Source organism: Macaca mulatta, chromosome X (assembly GCF_049350105.2).
Source record: "Macaca mulatta isolate MMU2019108-1 chromosome X, T2T-MMU8v2.0, whole genome shotgun sequence".
Classification (NCBI taxonomy): domain Eukaryota; kingdom Metazoa; phylum Chordata; class Mammalia; order Primates; family Cercopithecidae; genus Macaca; species Macaca mulatta.
In genome coordinates this window covers 126,530,573-126,546,749 of record NC_133426.1, presented here as the reverse complement: position 1 = coordinate 126,546,749, position 16,177 = coordinate 126,530,573, and the positions used below count along the sequence as shown (strand labels likewise).

Here is a 16,177-nt window from a genome sequence, read left to right as displayed (position 1 = left end):
ACCCTAACCAATTCTCAAACACACTTGGATCTCCCCCTGGATTTTTGTGATGCACATCTAGACATCACATCATTTCACCAGTAAATATTTCAGTGTGTATCTCCAAAAGAACCAAATGTATGACTCCTAACCAGGCTTCTTCTGTTGTGTCACATATGCCATGAGTTATACTGTAGTGAGAGGATATATTACAGAGTAATAGTAATAAATATTTCTGAGGTCTTACTCTGTGACTAGGTATTGTGCTAGGTATTTACATATATTGTCATTTATTCCTCTCAATTCTATGGCATAGACAATGCTTTTATTCCCATCTTATAGATAATCTTCACATAGATGTCCTCTCTAACATATATACACATGTGTGTGTGTATATATATACACACACACATATATGCAAATACACTGCATATTGTTTATATTTATATACAATATAACATATTGTATATACTTCATACTGATACTATTCACATATATATTTAATTGTATTAATATATAAACTAGAAAAGTAGTCTGGTTCTATTTTCTTTGGTCTTTTTTGAAATCATGTCAACTCTGATAATGGGAAATTTCCATAAGCTGAGGTTTACTTATCCCATTTTCTATTCACAAAAACTCAAAGTATGAACTTATTTCCCAAACCTGGAAAAGGCAACAAAATCACACAAACTTCAGAATATCTGGGGCAATGGTATCTACGTCTTGAAGCAGGTTTTAGAATGGCTGCCCTGCCAAATAAGTTTTTTCAGGTATAGTGACCTGCACACTGGTTTCAGTCATGCTCATGCATCTTACAAGTTCCTTTCTGGAAGGAGAAAACCACAAATGTTCAGTATTTAGAGTTGTGGATGAAACAAAATTTATGTTGTTCATTTCAAGCTTGCTTTTAAATACTTATCCCCCAACACCTCTCCCCGAGTACACTATTTTGTAATATCCAGATTAAGGCTGTCTTTAGGAATGATTTTCCCCCATACTGAATGTAAGGGGGCACAAAAAAGTTCAGGATTCCAGAAAAATAACACTTTTTGCACTACTCTGAAAAATCAAAAATATTATGAGCAAATTATCAAATATTTAAATAAAAGCAGAATTTGCCCATCCACTTGCACGACCATGCCTTACTCTCCTCACCCTGATCATGGTTCTGGTTCCAATAAAATTCTACTTATACAAACCTAGTTATCAAGCCAAAGTTTCCCCACTTGATTCATTTAAATGTTGTTTGAAAATATTTACCTTGATGTCCAGGAGGCATTGCCTCCACCCTGAAGTCCAAGGGTAAACAGGCCCCAGCAGCCTTGAAACCCCTAGGTAGCCTTTGGCTCAGAAAGGTTTGGAAGGGGCCTGGGGAAAGAGAATAAGCCCTAAGCCCAGCCCCTGCTCCGTGAAAAGTGGGTGCCGCCTGAGCTTGCCACTTACCTAACACGTCCGGGTATGGAACGAGTTGGAAAATGTTCTTCAGCTCCTGTAGTTGCACCAATGTGAAAGTGATGAGCCAGAGGAGCTGCTGAATGTCCTCAGGCTTTCTGAGTTCGTGGCCACTGCCACTGTGGAGTTTCTCTTTGTCCTTGGGGCCAGGGCCTGCCGAACTACCGCGGCATTCTGCTGCTGCTGCTGGTGTGGCTGCTCCTTGTTTACATTTGGACGGTATTTTGCCCTTCTCGTTTTCGCCTGATACAGCCACTGAGATCACGGAAGGAATCCCATCTGGAAAGGCGGAAAGGCAAAGAGAAAGATCAGAACACTGGAGGCCTGGGTTTGCGGGCTGGAGGAGGTTAGGGGCCGCAAACGGAAAGCTGCACAAAGATAATCGGCTGTCGCAGGAAAAGGTAGTTTGCCCGAGTACACTGGAGCACCTGGCACCATCCAGGCACTAACCATTAAGTTCTTCCCGGTCCTCGATTCCCCGGGTGCGATATCGGTGCCATCTTGGCTTCTCCTGGGCTGAAGGTTCAGTCCCTGCTGTCGATGAAACGGCGCGCCTCCGCAGACTCTGAGCTGCGACCTGCGGTAATCCCCGGTAGGGACAAGAAGTGCAACGCCTCTTGAGAAAAGTCCAAGTACTCCAAAATTTTAGCAATGACTCCACCACCTCAGAGTGCAAGTGTAGACCGCAGCCCAGTGCTTAGTGCATCCAAGAATGTTAATGTTTACACTGCATGGGCTCTGGCCGCGACAGTGGCTCTGCTGTGCTCCACCTCGGGGCTTCTGGTTACAAGTACTCTACACAAGCTTAAGTGTTCCCTGTGTTGGGCTCCTGCTGTGGGCCTGGGCAAGTTTCCACCTTTTCCCTGCCTCCTCCTTCTTCCACATTTTCTCCCATTTTCTAGAAATAAAATCGTAATCTTGTGCTCAGAAATAAATAAAACTTTATTGTTAAATAAAAGAGGCAGGCCAGAATGAGGACTTTATGGTTCTCCCTTCAAGATGTGTTTTGCAGACGCTCCAGAAGATGTTAATATCCTGAGCATTGGAAATAGCTTCCAATAATAGGCCCTATGCTTGGTATCGTACTATGATATTGGTCTATCCTATTTTTCCCTTTGCAACTATCATTATCTTCAGCACCATTTTATGAAAGAAATTTTCATGGGCCGCTAAGGGTGTCTGTCATGGGGCTTAGGTACCTTACCTACTGTATCTAATGGATAAGTGCCCCTGCCTCATATTTCTGCAAGATGGCTAAGAAATCAGCTAAAAAAAAAAAAAAAAAAAAAGGTGATTAAACAATTCACTTTCAAAAAGATGTCAAGGGATGGCAATCTCACAGCCGCTCTCTGACTTCAACCAAAATGTTGCCTCCTCCATCTGACTTTTGTTGGAGTCTGCACCCCTCTCCTTCTCTTGCCTAATCAGTTCATGATCAATTTTCAGCCTTGGATCAAATGCTGCATGAGAGACATGTAAGAGTTTTAATCATGGGGTGCAGTAGACTAGCTGAGACATCTGTGACAGCTCGATGTTCTTCCACATCTCAGATTTCTACAGTGTACCCCAGTGTTTTCTCACCTTCAGTCACTCATAGGCACCTTAGGTGAGTGTTGTTGCCCTATGTGGGCACCAGAAAAGCTAGTGTTTACTTAAATGTTTTATTTTAAATATAATTTAGTTTTTAATTTTTGATTCACTCTTGAAAACCTTAGGTACCCAATGGAACCCTCGTCCTAAGCAAAAATAGCCACAAATCACGGCCTGATGTAACAGATTTATGTGAGCAGCGACCCTAGAACCAGACTGGATATCTGAATCATGGCTTCACTCACCACCTGCTAGCTGGCTAATCTGGTGAGCAGTTTATTCTCATTTTGCCTTGGTTTAATAATTTTTTAAATGGAGATAACAGTCATCCTTAAATCATAGAGGTGTTTTGAGGATTAATTGAGGTGCTTAATTATACAATTTCACAAATGACCAGACCATGTAGCCTCACATTTCCTACTTGACTCACTTTCATATTTTTTTATTCACAAGGGAAAGAGAGAGAGTGATTGTTATCCTCCGGGAGCATGTAATGAAGATAGAGCATCTTCTTGTGAAAACAATACATGTACCACGTTTCTATGTACGTATATGTGCTTCCGTCAGTAAGCCTATGTTGGCTGCTGCATGTATGAGCCCTGGGCCAGGAAATGTGCCAGAAGACTGTGTCTTTCACTCAGCAGATCGATTTTCTTTCTTGGCCTAATATATTTTATTCTTAGATACCAGATAATGTAATAAACATTACCATGTATTAAGTACCTACTCTGGACCCAACCCAAGAACAAGCCTTATGAAAGTGATATAAGCAGGGGCACGATGGTGTAATTCACATTTTCATCATCAGATCACTCTGGCTGCTGGGTGGAGAATGTTTATAGGAGAAAAAAGGTGAAAGCAGGGAGACAGGACATTAATGCATTATCCCAGGTTTAAGATGACAGTGATTATCTTAGGCATGTCAGAGAAAAAAATTAAAGGTTTGGGAATGGGTTTCTGAGGTGGGGTCAACAGGATTTGCTGATAAATTGACTATTTGGAGTTGAAGAAAAAGAATAAAACAGTCTATATGTAACCAAGTACCTCTTTTTTAAAGACTCAAATGAATTATTTTTTCCTTTTTCCTTTCCTCACACCTCCTACTTAGCTCTTTGGGAATGCCATTATAACCTTTACCTTCTCTCCACCAGACACTCCCTACACAGCAAGCTTATCTAACTACGTGTTTACTTAGAAGTTACAGAGACCGAACCTTAAAGCAAACCAGGAACCTCCAGAACTCTCTCCTACCAGGAGGCAAATTGAGATTGCCTCAATTTACAACCTAGCTCTGCCCATGACGGTGCCAGCCAGACCACCTGATAGATAAGACATCCGAAGCAAGTCACACAGACTCCGCACTCCATCGCCCTCTCCCCTGCATGTCGTTCATGCCAAGCCCCCCTTTCAAAGCTCCTGCCTTCTGCCCCAAAGGCTGTAGTGGCTTCCTTAAGGCAGCCTGTACTAATCCCCTCAGCTAGCTCTGGAATAAAGCCACTTTCTTTTACCAGATGTCATTCTTGTTCATTGGACTTTGCAAGTGGCGAGCAGTTAGAGCTGTGTTCAGTTACACGTATGCTTTGCCTCATTGAACTCTCATGAAAACCCAATGATCGAGACACTGTTGTTATCTCCATTTTATAGGTGAAGAAGCTAAGAACCAGATAGATTCATCCAGTGTCCCAGGACACACAGTGAGTCATGCTTCGGATCTGTGCTCCTAGCTGATGCCTCCCATTACTAGTAGTCCTTTCCTGCTCCCTACAATGTACATTTCTTCATTTCTTTTTCAATTTTCTTATTATCTATTTTTCTTCTTCTTCCTCTCTCTTTTTCACTAGGGATAGAATGCAAGGATCTCACTTAGCCCAGTGGATGGCAGTCAATTAATGGGGCGAGTGGCTTAGTCCTGCCATACTGGTTCCCTGCATGCTGCCAAGTGCAAGGGCTTTTCCATGCTCAGAATCACCATGAAGACCAGAGCTCTCTCTCGGTAGGCTACAGACTCAACGGGTCTGAATCTTTATATATGCTGCCAAAAAACCCTCAAATAACCAATATTTGTAAATAGATACAGAAAGTTTTTAAGAGAACATTTAAAAATAATAAAAATTTTAAAAAATATTTTTAAAAAACAAAATAAAGTATATACCATCACTTAACAGCACACACACAATCTCTAGAAAAATTAAGGATTCATGAGTTGTCCACCCTCAGAAAACGTCTCCATGCCCTTCCTCGTGACAGACTCTCTAGCATTTTCCTTTCTTTCATTTTCATTTTATTTCTTATTTTATTATTTATTTTAGAGAAAAGGGGCCTCTATCTGTTGCCCAGACTGGAGTGCTGCCACATGATTCTAGCTCACCGCAGCCTCAAACTCCTGGGCTCAAGTGATCCTCCCATCTCAGCCTCCTGAGTAGCTGGGACTAGTGCAGGAGCCACTGCACCAGGCTCTTCAGGGTTTTTCTTCGTGATTGGGCTTATTGGGGTGGGGTGGCCAAAACACAGGGGCAGTAGTAGGGAGGCTGTGTAGTTATGAGGCTCTGCGGAGCAGAAGTGGCTCCACATCCAGTAAGCTGCACATCCATAGATCCCAAATCTCCATCCCAAGAGTGGAGATTTTTGGCAGGTATGCCCTTACTAGGATTCTTCCTATACCATCCCCGATTTTTATGTATTTATTTATTTATTTATTGCTTGTCCTAATAGCACTCCATTTTGCCATGAGTACAGGTTTCTCTTGCACAGCCAAAGATATTCAGTCTCAGGCTAACAGATTCAGCCTCGTGTTTATTCTGTGTTGACTTTCTCAAAGGGTGCATGGGATTTCTTACAGAGCACATCTTACCACCCAGAATGCTCTGCATGCCTATCTCCCAGATCCCAATCCCAGCACTGAAGAGAGCATGGCAGCTCTGCTTTCAGTGCCTTTGCTGGAACTCTGAACAAGCAGCCCCCTAGCCAATCGTTTCAGCTTAATTACTAGCCTGTGCCCCATGTAGGCTGCCAAATATGGAGGGTCAGGCCATGAGATATTCTCCAAACTTGCTCAAGCAGTCCTATGGTCACTGTGAGATCTCACCTCCCCCTTAAGCACCCAAATCAGCTTTCCTCGGGGTAATAACTAGGCCCGAGTAGGGTGTAGTCAGCTAAGCTGCAAGCTGGGGCCCCATGTTGCATACATATATGCCTCCTGTTGGCCCTTCTCCACACTGCCCCTATGTTTTGGCTACCCCATTCCACCCTCAACCGCCACCCCCACCCACGACCCATACCACACTCCTCACCCCACCCACAACCCCTACCCCCACCACGCACCCCCCACTCACAGCCCCCACCCTCCACCCACACCCCCAGCACGTACCCCCACCCCCAACCCACAACCCCCACCCTCACTGTGCACCCCCCACCCTCCACCCATACCCCATCCCCACCTGCAACCCCCACCCTCATTGTGCACCCCCACCCAGCTTCCTACCCCCCAACCACACCCCACCCCCACTTGCAACCCCCACCCTCACCGTGCACACCCCCACCCCCCACTTGCACCCCCTCTCCCCCACCCACACCCCACCCCCACACTTACACCTCCCACTACCACCTGCAACCCCCCACTCCTCACCCCCACCCGCACCCCCACCTTCCCATCCCCCCACTCCTCTCCATTCCCTCTCTTGCTTGTGCGTATAAGCAAGTCCCCCTGATTGCAACTGTAACCAATACCAAGCATGAGAACAGGAACTAGCTCCACCCTCTGACCCCCCGCTCCAGCTGCAGACGCCACGGGGTTTGTGTAAGGGGCGCAGCACTCCAGCCATGGCACGTTCGCTCGTCCATGACACCAAGTTCTACTGCCTGAATGTATACCAGGTAAAAATAAGCTCCACACCTGAGCTGGGGGCAGCATCAAGGGTAGAAGGCCATGTTGGCCAAGGAGCTCCAGGCCTCATGGGTAATATGAACCCTGAGGGCGGCGTGAACCACGAGAATTACATGAACCGCTATGGCGGCATGATCCACGAGGGCGGCGGTGGAAACCAGGGGCCTAGGCAGCTGCAGCAGCCCCTGGAGGAGCCGGCCCAGGCGGCCATGGAGGATCCGCAGCCCGAGAACATGCAGCCACGAATTCGGCGCAAGAAGTTCACGCCGTTGCAGGTGCAGGAGCTGGAAAGTGTTTTCCAACGCACTCAATACCCTGATGTGCCCACAAGGTAAGTGTCCTGCTCCAGGAGCCGCGAGATCCAAGTTCGTTTCGAGGCATCTTTTTCTCTCCCTTGCCCCACCCAGTCATGAGGAAAAAGCCACTGGGGGTCCTTGCCTGCCTTTGTGCTGGTGTGGAGGGGAATGTTCACCTCCTGGGCATCAAGGTAAATATTTTATTGCAAGGTTTATGTGAATGAAACCTGGAAACTAGTTCGTGCCTCCCTTTTTTAAAGATGTGGTAAAATACACAGACGTGAAATTTACCGTCTAAACCACTTTTTAAGTATAGAGTTCAGTTGTGTTAAGTATGTTCACACTGTTGTGCAATAGAGCTCTAGAATTCTTCTCATGTTGCCAAGCTAAATCTCTATACCAGTTAAGCAACTCCCCTTTTCCGCCTTTCCCCAACCCCTGGCAACCACCATTCTACTGTTTTATTTTATGTCTCTATTATTTTGACTACTCTAGGTACCTCATGTAAGTAGAATCATACAGTATTTGCATTTTTGTCACTGACTTATTTCACTTAGCATAAGGTCTTCAAGGTTCATCCATATTGCAGCATATATTACAATTTCTTTCCTTTTTAAGGCTAAATAATATTCAATTTTATAGATATAGGTGCATACACACCAACAGTACATGGGGGTTCCAGTTTCTCCACATCCTCACCAACACTTGTTATTTTCTGGGGTTTTTTACATAGCCATCCTAATGGGTGTGAGGTGATACTTCATTATAGTTTCGATTTGCATTTCCCTAATGATTGGTGATGTTGTGCATCCTTTCATGTGCTTAGTGGCCATTTGTATACCTTCTTTGGAGAAATGTCTCTTTAAGTCCTTTACCCATTTTAAAATCTGAGTGGCTTTTTCTTTTTTTCTTTCTTTCTTTTCTTTTTTTTTTCTTTTTTTGGTTATTGGGTTATAGGAGCTCTTTATATATTCTGGATATTAACCCCTTATCAGATGTGATTTGCAAATATTTCGTTCCATTCTATGAGTTGTGTTTTTACTCGGTTCATTGTACCTTTTGATATACAGAAGTTTTAAATTTGATATAGTCCAGTTTATCTATTTTTTCTTTTATTACCCGTGATGATGGCCTGTTTTTGTTTTTGTTGTTGTTGTTGTTTTTGAGTGGGGGATCTGTCACCCAAGCTGAACTCCTGGCCTCAAGCAATCCTCCCACCTCAGCCTCCTAAGTTGCTGGGATTACAGGAGTGAGCCGCCATACCCAACTCTGGTCTGTTTTTATAAATAAAATTTTGTTGAAATTGGGGGGCCGGGCGCGGTGGCTCAAGCCTGTAATCCCAGCACTTTGGGAGGCCGAGACGGGCGGATCACGAGGTCAGGAGATCGAGACCATCCTGGATAACCCAGTGAAACCCCGTCTCTACTAAAAAATACAAAAAATTAGCCGGGCGAGGTGGCGGGCGCCTGTAGTCCCAGCTACTCGGGAGGCTGAGGCAGGAGAATGGCATGAACCCGGGAGGCGGAGCTTGCAGTGAGCTGAGATCCGGCCACTGTACTCCAGCCTGGGCAACAGAGCCAGACTCCGTCTCAAAAAAAAAAAAAAAGAAATTGGGGTAAGGAGAATGAGGTACTGTCATGCAACTACAGTGCTAGATCCTTCCTTTATTTAAAATTTTGATAATTTGTTCATCATAGTTTTTTTGTTGTTGTTGTTTGGTTGGTTGTTTTTTTCTGTTTTTTTTGTTTTGTTTTGTTTTGAGACAGAGTCTCTCTCTGTGGCCCAGGTTGGAGTGCAGCGGTGCCATTTCAGCTCTCTGCAGCCTTCGCTTCCTGGGTTCAAGCCATCCTCCTGTGTCAGCCTCCTGAGTAGCTGGGACTGCAGGCACAGGCCACCACACCTGGCTAATTTTTGTATTTTTTTGTGTAGAGATAGTTTCACCATGTTGCCCAGGCTGGTCTCAAACTTCTGGGCCCAAGCAGTCTGCCCACCTCGGCCTCCCAAACTGCTGGGATTACAGGCCTGAGCCACAGCGCCTGGCCCTCATCACAGATTTTTGCATTAATTGTTATTTGTTAAAATAGTGCATTAGGGCCAGGCACGGTGGCTCAGGCCTGTAATCCCAGCACTTTTGGGAGGCCGAGGTGGGAAGATTGCTTGAATCTAGGAGTTCAAGAACAGCCTGGGCAACATGGTGAAACCCCGTCTCTAAATAAAACTTTAAAAATTAGCCGGGTGGGTGTGGTGATGCGTGCCTGTACTCCCAGATACTTGGAAGACTGAGGCAGGAGGATCGTTCGAGCCCAGGACATGGAGGCTGTAGTGAACAGTGATCCTGCCACTGCACTCCAGCCTAGACGACAGTGAGACCCTGTCTCAAATAATAATAATAATAATAATGCATTAAAATTATTCATCTTGGCGGGGTGCCGTGGTTCATGCCCCAAATCCCAGGACTTTGGGAGGCTGAGATAGGCGGATCACCTGAGGTCACGAGTTCGAGACCAGCCTGGTCAACATGACAAAACCCCATCTCTACTAAAAATACAAAAATCAACTGGGCGTGGTGGTATGTGCCTGTAATCGCAGCTACTCGAGAGGCCCAGGCATGAGAATCGCTTGAACCCTGGAGGCGGAGGTTGCAGTGAGCTGAAATCACGCCACAGAACTCCAGCCTAGGAGACAGAGTTGAGACCTTGTCTCAATTTAAAAAAGAACAAAAAAAAAATTTCTCTTGATTACTGAGTTGTTAACATCACCTTAAATTTTGTGATGAGGGTGAACCATTTCTAAAGCAACCATGGACCTGGAAATTAGAGAAAAGTATGTGCTTGGGGGAGGTGTGAAGGGAGATTATAAATTGTAAAACAAGCATGAAGTATATAGTACATACTATATATTTCGTTCCATCCACAACCTTGAATACTAACCATGTGTGATTTTCTCTCCACAGAAGGGAACTTGCCGAAAACTTAGGTGTGACTGAAGACAAAGTGCGGGTCAGTACACTTGAAAAAGCAATTTGAGAGGGCAGCCATTCTAAAACCTGCTTCAGGGCATTCAAGGCTTTGTCCTGAACATTCTAAAGTTGTTGTTTTTATTATTGTCTTTTTTATGTTGGCAAATAAGTTTTGAAGTTTGGGTTCTTTGTCGGTAGAAAAGGGAGTAAGCTCCAGCTTATGGTTCTTTCCTCTTTCCTGTTCCCATTAGGGAACATAATTTGACTAAAGGAAAAACAAAACAAAAAACTGCTTCTCCTAATCTGTGTACAAAATTAAACAAATACATAAGAAACACATATATGTGTTTTATATATACATATATATAATACATGTATACATATATGTATGTATCCAATAAATAAAATTCAACTCCTTCTAACACTGGTATCTTTTAGGAGCAATTTCTGTGTAGAGTCATGGTGGGGCTCAGTCTTACCTTAGAAGTATTCAAGGCCGGGCGCGGTGGCTCAAGCCTGTAATCCCAGCACTTTGGGAGGCCGAGATGGGCGGATCACGAGGTCGGGAGATCGAGACCATCCTGGTTAACACGGTGAAACCCCGTCTCTACTAAAAAATACAAAAAACTAGCCGGGCGAGGTGGCGGGCGCCTGTAGTCCCAGCTACTCGGGAGGCTGAGGCAGGAGAATGGCGTGAACCCGGGAGGCGGAGCTTGCAGTGAGCTGAGATCCGGCCACTGCACTCCAGCCTGGGTGACAGAGCGAGACTCCGTCTCAAAAAAAAAAAAAAAAAAGAAGTATTCAAGTTAATGCAGGGAGGAGCAGGGTTATAAGAGGGTTCGAGTGTACTAAATTATTTAAAGCCAGGCATAAACACTTAGCTAAATGAGTGAATTTATAAATATTGGGATGAGGGACTAATTCACCCATAGAACACGTTACATGACTAAATAATGTATATTTAGTTAAGCTGAGACTGATGGGAAGATAGCTTAAATGTCCAAGCCCCTGGTCCTCCTTTTGTTTTTAAGTTATTGGTAAAGCAGTATAGACAGTGGCAGTGCTAAGTTTTAATTTTCTAAAATACTTTGATGTGTCAACCTGAAAATATTGCTAAAATAGTCACATTATTTTGGAATTGAAGAAGGTTTGTAAGGTTTCTATGCTTTGGAAAATTGTCTAAAGAATGAAACAAAATGAGTAATTGAGTAATATTGAACTCATTTCAATTGACCAAGAAGGGTGAAAAGGTTAGAGAAAAATATGGGCAAAATAGGCTTTGCACATACCATACAAATTCAACATTATCAAACTACTAAATGTGTAAGTGACTATTCTCTTGAGGAATTTCTATCCATCCAAGGATTTATATTTCTTTTTGGTGGTACTTTTTTGAAGGCGTGGGTTTTCTGGAATTTGTTTGGAGAGGTGGCCCTCATTTTAGAGTAGATTCACACCCATGTTAATTTCAAATACTTTTCATTCCTTTAAGCAGTGTTAACTAATTTGTAGGTCATAGGATTCAAATGATGACCACTTAAGACTAAAGAAAACCATACATAGTATCAAAGTGATCTTTTCAAAAAAAAGAAAAGAAAACAAAAATCAGGATGACCTTATAGCTTTTATGCAGAGTTCATGTGTGAGTGTAGTGAGGGAAATGCACTGCAGATCTGGTGGTGGGTTGTTCAAAAAAGCAGCCTAACAAAGCAGGTCACTGAGTGCTGACATCCTAATGGCAAAGGGTGGGCTCACAGTCACACCTGGTTAGGGTTGGAGAAGTTGAAAAGAGGTTGGGACCGCTGTTCTTGGGCTGGTAAGGCAAACTCAGAGGAAAAGAAAAACAAGGTTTTGGTGAGTTGTTTTTCCCCTCCCTGGGTTTACATAATGTTCTCTCCATAGTTCTCTGAAAAGAATATGAGCCACAAGATGCAAATAAGGGAAGAGACAGAATGTTCTCAAGTATCTCCAAACTATACAGCATAAATTTCCCCCAAGAAAGTAATACATAGTGTCCCCATAGCTTTTGCGGATATAATGCAACTGGTTTATGAAACCAGTATTGGGAATGTAGACCTAATATCAGAACATACCAGTTAACCCACTGTACACTTGGGTTATGTTTATAGATTTGACCAGTGGTGCACTTGAAACCTCCCAAAATGAGCTCTTTTAGACTTTTAGAGACTGGCCTCATGCAGCAGAAAGACTGCAAATCCTTAAATGGGAAAGTGAAAGAGACATGTCAGGCAGAAAAAGAAGGCCCTTTGTGCCACTTACAATTTGCAGTTTGAAGGCTGGGCACGGTGGCTCAAGCCTGTAATCCCAGCACTTTGGGAGGCCGAGACGGGCGGATCACGAGGTCAGGAGATCGAGACCATCCTGGCTAACACGGTAAAACCCCGTCTCTACTAAAAAAAATACAAAAAACTAGCCGGGCGAGGTGGCGGGTGCCTGTAGTCCCAGCTACTTGGGAGGCTGAGGCAGGAGAATGGCCTAAACCCAGGAGGCGGAGCTTGCAGCGAGCTGAGATCCGGCCACTGCACTCCAGCCTGGGCAACAGAGAGAGACTCCGTCTCAAAAAAAAAACAACAACAACAAAAACAACAACAACAAAAACAACTTGCAGTTTGAGAACTTTTGAAAGTAATAAATACAATATAAACTCCATTAACGAGGACGCTGAGAGGATAGTGACATGTAACTGACAGGTTCTCTTTGTCTGTTTGCTTTTTAATTGTTGGCAGATATTTAGGGAGGAGCCATATTTGTGACTCTTCCCCCACATTGATGTTAGCCATCTTCCTAAAATGCTGGTTCCACCTTTTTGCCTTAGGATTAGGGGTGGGATTCAGATCTCCTGGTTGAGTAGCAGGGCCTAGGGTGCCCTGCCACACTGGGCTACAGCACCTCCAGTCCAGGATCCTGGAGCTGTAGCTAAAACAGAGTGAGCTGACCTTGTCCTGAGCCCAGGAAGGTTTGGAGGGTGCAGCAGGTTGGAGAACGAAGATTTGGCATTGGTGACAATGGTATGCCTCTTTCCCCTAAACTGTTGGGCGGGTAAAGATTTTTGAGCGTTTCAGTTAATTTGGGTCGAGTTGGTTTCAACTTTCCTTAATGCTACAGGCTAAAATTATCAAGACAGTGTCCAGGCCTCTCTTGCCAGGGGACAAATGATCCCTTAGACATCCTGGAAGGAAACCTGTCTAAAATTCCAGTGTGCTCTTTCCTATTATTTACTACATACCAAGATGGATTTTTTAAACAGTCCCCTGAAAACGATTTGAAATTAGGCCCACTTTTTACCATGCCGAACTTCTCCCACGAACAAGGTGAAACTCCTAGTGAGGAGGGAGCAGGCGGCAGCTGGATAGCTGATGGTCACTTGTCAGATGCACACCTTTTGTTACCCTGTTGCCAGGCATTGAATTAACAGCAAGGACCTGGAACAACTCATAAGCCAGAACTGCATCCAATACCTGGAAGTAACCATTAAAGAGTATTAAAACTGGGGCTGGGCACAGTGGCTCACGCTTGTAATCCCAACACTTTGGGAGACCAAGGTGGGAAGATCGCTTGAGGCCAGGAGCTCAAGACCAGCCTGGGCAACATAGCGAGACCCTATCTCTACAGAAAAATTAAAACAGCTGGGCATAGTGTCATGTACCTCTAGTACCAGCTACTTGGGAGGATGAGGTGGGAGGATCTCTTGAGCCCAGGGGTTCAATGTCACAGTGAGCTATGATTGCACCACTGGACCACAGCCCAGGCAAAACAGCAAGACCTTGTCTAAATAAATAAATAAATAAATAAATAAATAAATAAATAATAAAATGGAGAAGAGAGATACAAAGTAATAAGCTTATTCCAGGACTTGGCACAAAGCTGGTGCTCACTAAGGGTGAGCTGAAGGGCCAGGGGCTGTGTTGCTAACTTTCCTAAGGTATTTTAGCAATGAGGAAATAGCTTCTCCTGATGCAGTCTAAAATCACAATAGCATATAAAGCTGCATACTGTGTTTTTCTATTATAACATTAACTGTTCAATATACTGAACCAATCCCCTTTTCCCTCTGATTGTAGGTTTGGTTTAAGAATAAAAGGGCCAGATGTAGGCGATATCAGAGGGAATTAATGCTCGCCAATGAACTACTTGCTGACCCAGACAACTGTGTCTACATCATCTTGGACGAGCCCTAGAATGCCATCCTTCTTCAGGAGCTAGTTTGGAGATGGGTTTTTCTGGTGCCACTGACACCTGGGCTGCCCATGCCGCTCAGGCTACCCTTATTCTCCTCTGAACTTATGTTATCAATAAAGAGGCAAATTCGCAATATATTTGTTTTTGTGTGCCAATTGTGGTTAGTATGGTATAGGTGCAAATTGTTTTTAAAAAGCCATTTAAGGCTGGGCACAGTGGCTCACTCCTGTAATCCTAACACTTTGGGAGGCTGAGGCGGGTGAATCACGAGGTCAGGAGTTCAAGACCAGCCTGGCCAAGATGGTGAAACCCCATCTCTATCAAAAATACAAAAAAAAAAAAAAGCTGGGGGTGGTGGCAGGCACCTGTAATCCTAGCTACACAGGAGGCTTGAACCTAGGAGGCAGAGGTTGCAGTGACCCAAGATCGCACCACTGCACTTCAGCCTGGGCAACAGAGCGAGATTCCACATCAAAAAAAAAGGCCATTTAAACAAAATGACAAGGAGATCTCCTTTCATGAAATGACATCCCTGAGTTGCCATCAACAATAGGCCCTGCACATCACAGAAGTTTATCAAGTGTCATTGTGAGTTTGCACTGACCCATACGTCCTTCTCCACTCCCCCTCCCTACCCCTGCCATTATGCCATCCTCCTTACCACCTTGCCCCTTTAGGGAACACAAATATGTGCAAGAAGGGGTGAAGCAGATTCCTGGTGAGACTACAGTGTATTCCCACATAAAGCTGAGTTCCATTTATGCTGACTAGTTCCGTCCAAATTCTGAACTCTAAAGAGAAACTTCCTAGGTGGCTACTCATAGGATTTATGGGAAGGTAGCAGCTGAATATTGATCTACTATGCCCCAAATTCTGTCCTCCCTTCTTGTGGGGGACACAGGGGAATAGGAGCCATTCTGCCCCAAAGATCCTGCTGCTTCAAAAGAAACACAAGCAAAAAATTCATTAAGCCCAAAAAGAGGCTCTTCTGCCTTTTCTCCCCTACCCCCAGCCTAGGAAGCATATTGTTACACCTTCCCTAGCTCAAAAGCAGATGAACAATCCTTCAAGTTTATTTTGTCATCATCAGCATCTTCAAGATAATCCCACTTCCTGCTGATTACAAGGTGAAAGGGGACCTTTTCATTTAGTGCTGCTCAAACAAGAGTAAGAAGATGGTGCCCTGAGCAATGTTCCAGAATAACCACTCAGTGGAACGAAGCAGTCAGACCTCTGCTTCGTTCATGCTATTGTAAATCAGAAATAAAATTCGAAGCCCCCCAACTATCTGAATGGATCTCTCCTCTCAGCCAAGGGCATTCCAAAGTTAACCTGAAAAACTTGTTCAGGTCATGATGGGACGTAGGGGTCAGACATGCCTTATTATTCCCTGCTCCCTTTTGGAATTCATGTACAGCTGACCAGTATTAACATTAGAACAGAACTGAAGACTAACAGATCTGTAGCAATAAGACACCAATTTCCAGCCTAACTCTAGTATAGCATCACATGACAGATAGCAGGCCCTGAAAGAAATCAAAAGTATTTTACCCTATGTGTTTCTTTGCTGTATTTTGAAATAGTCCTGCAAAGCTGTCTCTTGTGGGGGAAAATGTACATTCTCAAGAGAATCCCCTTTCTTGTGCAGGCCTTTTCCTTGATCCAGGAGAGAATCAACTCAAGTAAGAAACATTTACAATCTATTCTCTCTGAAGCCGGCTACCTGGGGGCGTCCTCTGCATAATGGGAACCTTGGTCTCCACAACCCCTTATCTTAATGCAGACATTCTCTTGTATTGATTCTTGGTCTTTAGACAA

The 16,177-nt window shown here is 44.2% G+C and overlaps 3 protein-coding genes across 8 annotated transcripts in view; 2 read left to right on the top strand and 1 right to left on the bottom strand.

Annotated features, from left to right (window-relative positions):
* The window catches only part of LOC114669783 (putative uncharacterized protein CXorf42), a 109,832-nt gene extending 105,301 nt beyond the window's left edge, over positions 1-4,531 (top strand). Inside the window, exons 3-4 of one of the 2 annotated variants that reach the window (XR_013413195.1) lie at positions 3,147-3,288; positions 3,475-4,531. Coding sequence is in view for 1 of the 2 variants with exons in the window: in XM_028842451.2 (XP_028698284.2) it covers positions 2,878-2,899 (22 nt within the window). In the remaining variant the exon portion in view is untranslated. Of the gene's footprint in view, positions 1-2,877; positions 3,038-3,146; positions 3,289-3,474 lie in introns of those variants that run through there. The other variant, XM_028842451.2, reaches the window with a different exon arrangement.
* The window catches only part of RHOXF2 (Rhox homeobox family member 2), a 159,291-nt gene that overhangs the window by 43,090 nt on the left and 100,024 nt on the right, over positions 1-16,177 (bottom strand). For all 3 annotated transcript variants that reach the window (XR_013413193.1, XM_077989523.1, XM_077989525.1), the window contains one exon: positions 1,423-1,710. The gene's annotated coding sequence lies outside the window, so the exon portion shown is untranslated. The remainder of the gene's footprint in view (positions 1-1,422; positions 1,711-16,177) is intronic.
* RHOXF1 (Rhox homeobox family member 1) lies at positions 4,511-14,494 on the top strand. Of its 3 annotated transcripts, XM_077989529.1 has the most exons (6): positions 4,511-4,715; positions 4,863-5,014; positions 6,796-6,894; positions 6,994-7,235; positions 10,154-10,199; positions 14,242-14,494. In XM_077989529.1, exons 3-6 carry the CDS (start codon positions 6,841-6,843, stop codon positions 14,356-14,358), a joined length of 459 nt encoding a protein of 152 aa, XP_077845655.1. In that variant the 5' UTR covers positions 4,511-4,715; positions 4,863-5,014; positions 6,796-6,840; the 3' UTR covers positions 14,359-14,494. The 3 variants fall into 3 exon arrangements, with proteins under 3 accessions (XP_077845655.1, XP_028698280.1, XP_077845654.1); XM_028842447.2 differs by lacking the exon at positions 4,511-4,715 and having other exon boundaries at positions 4,878-5,014; positions 6,796-7,235; XM_077989528.1 differs by lacking the exon at positions 4,511-4,715 and having other exon boundaries at positions 4,909-5,014; positions 6,802-7,235.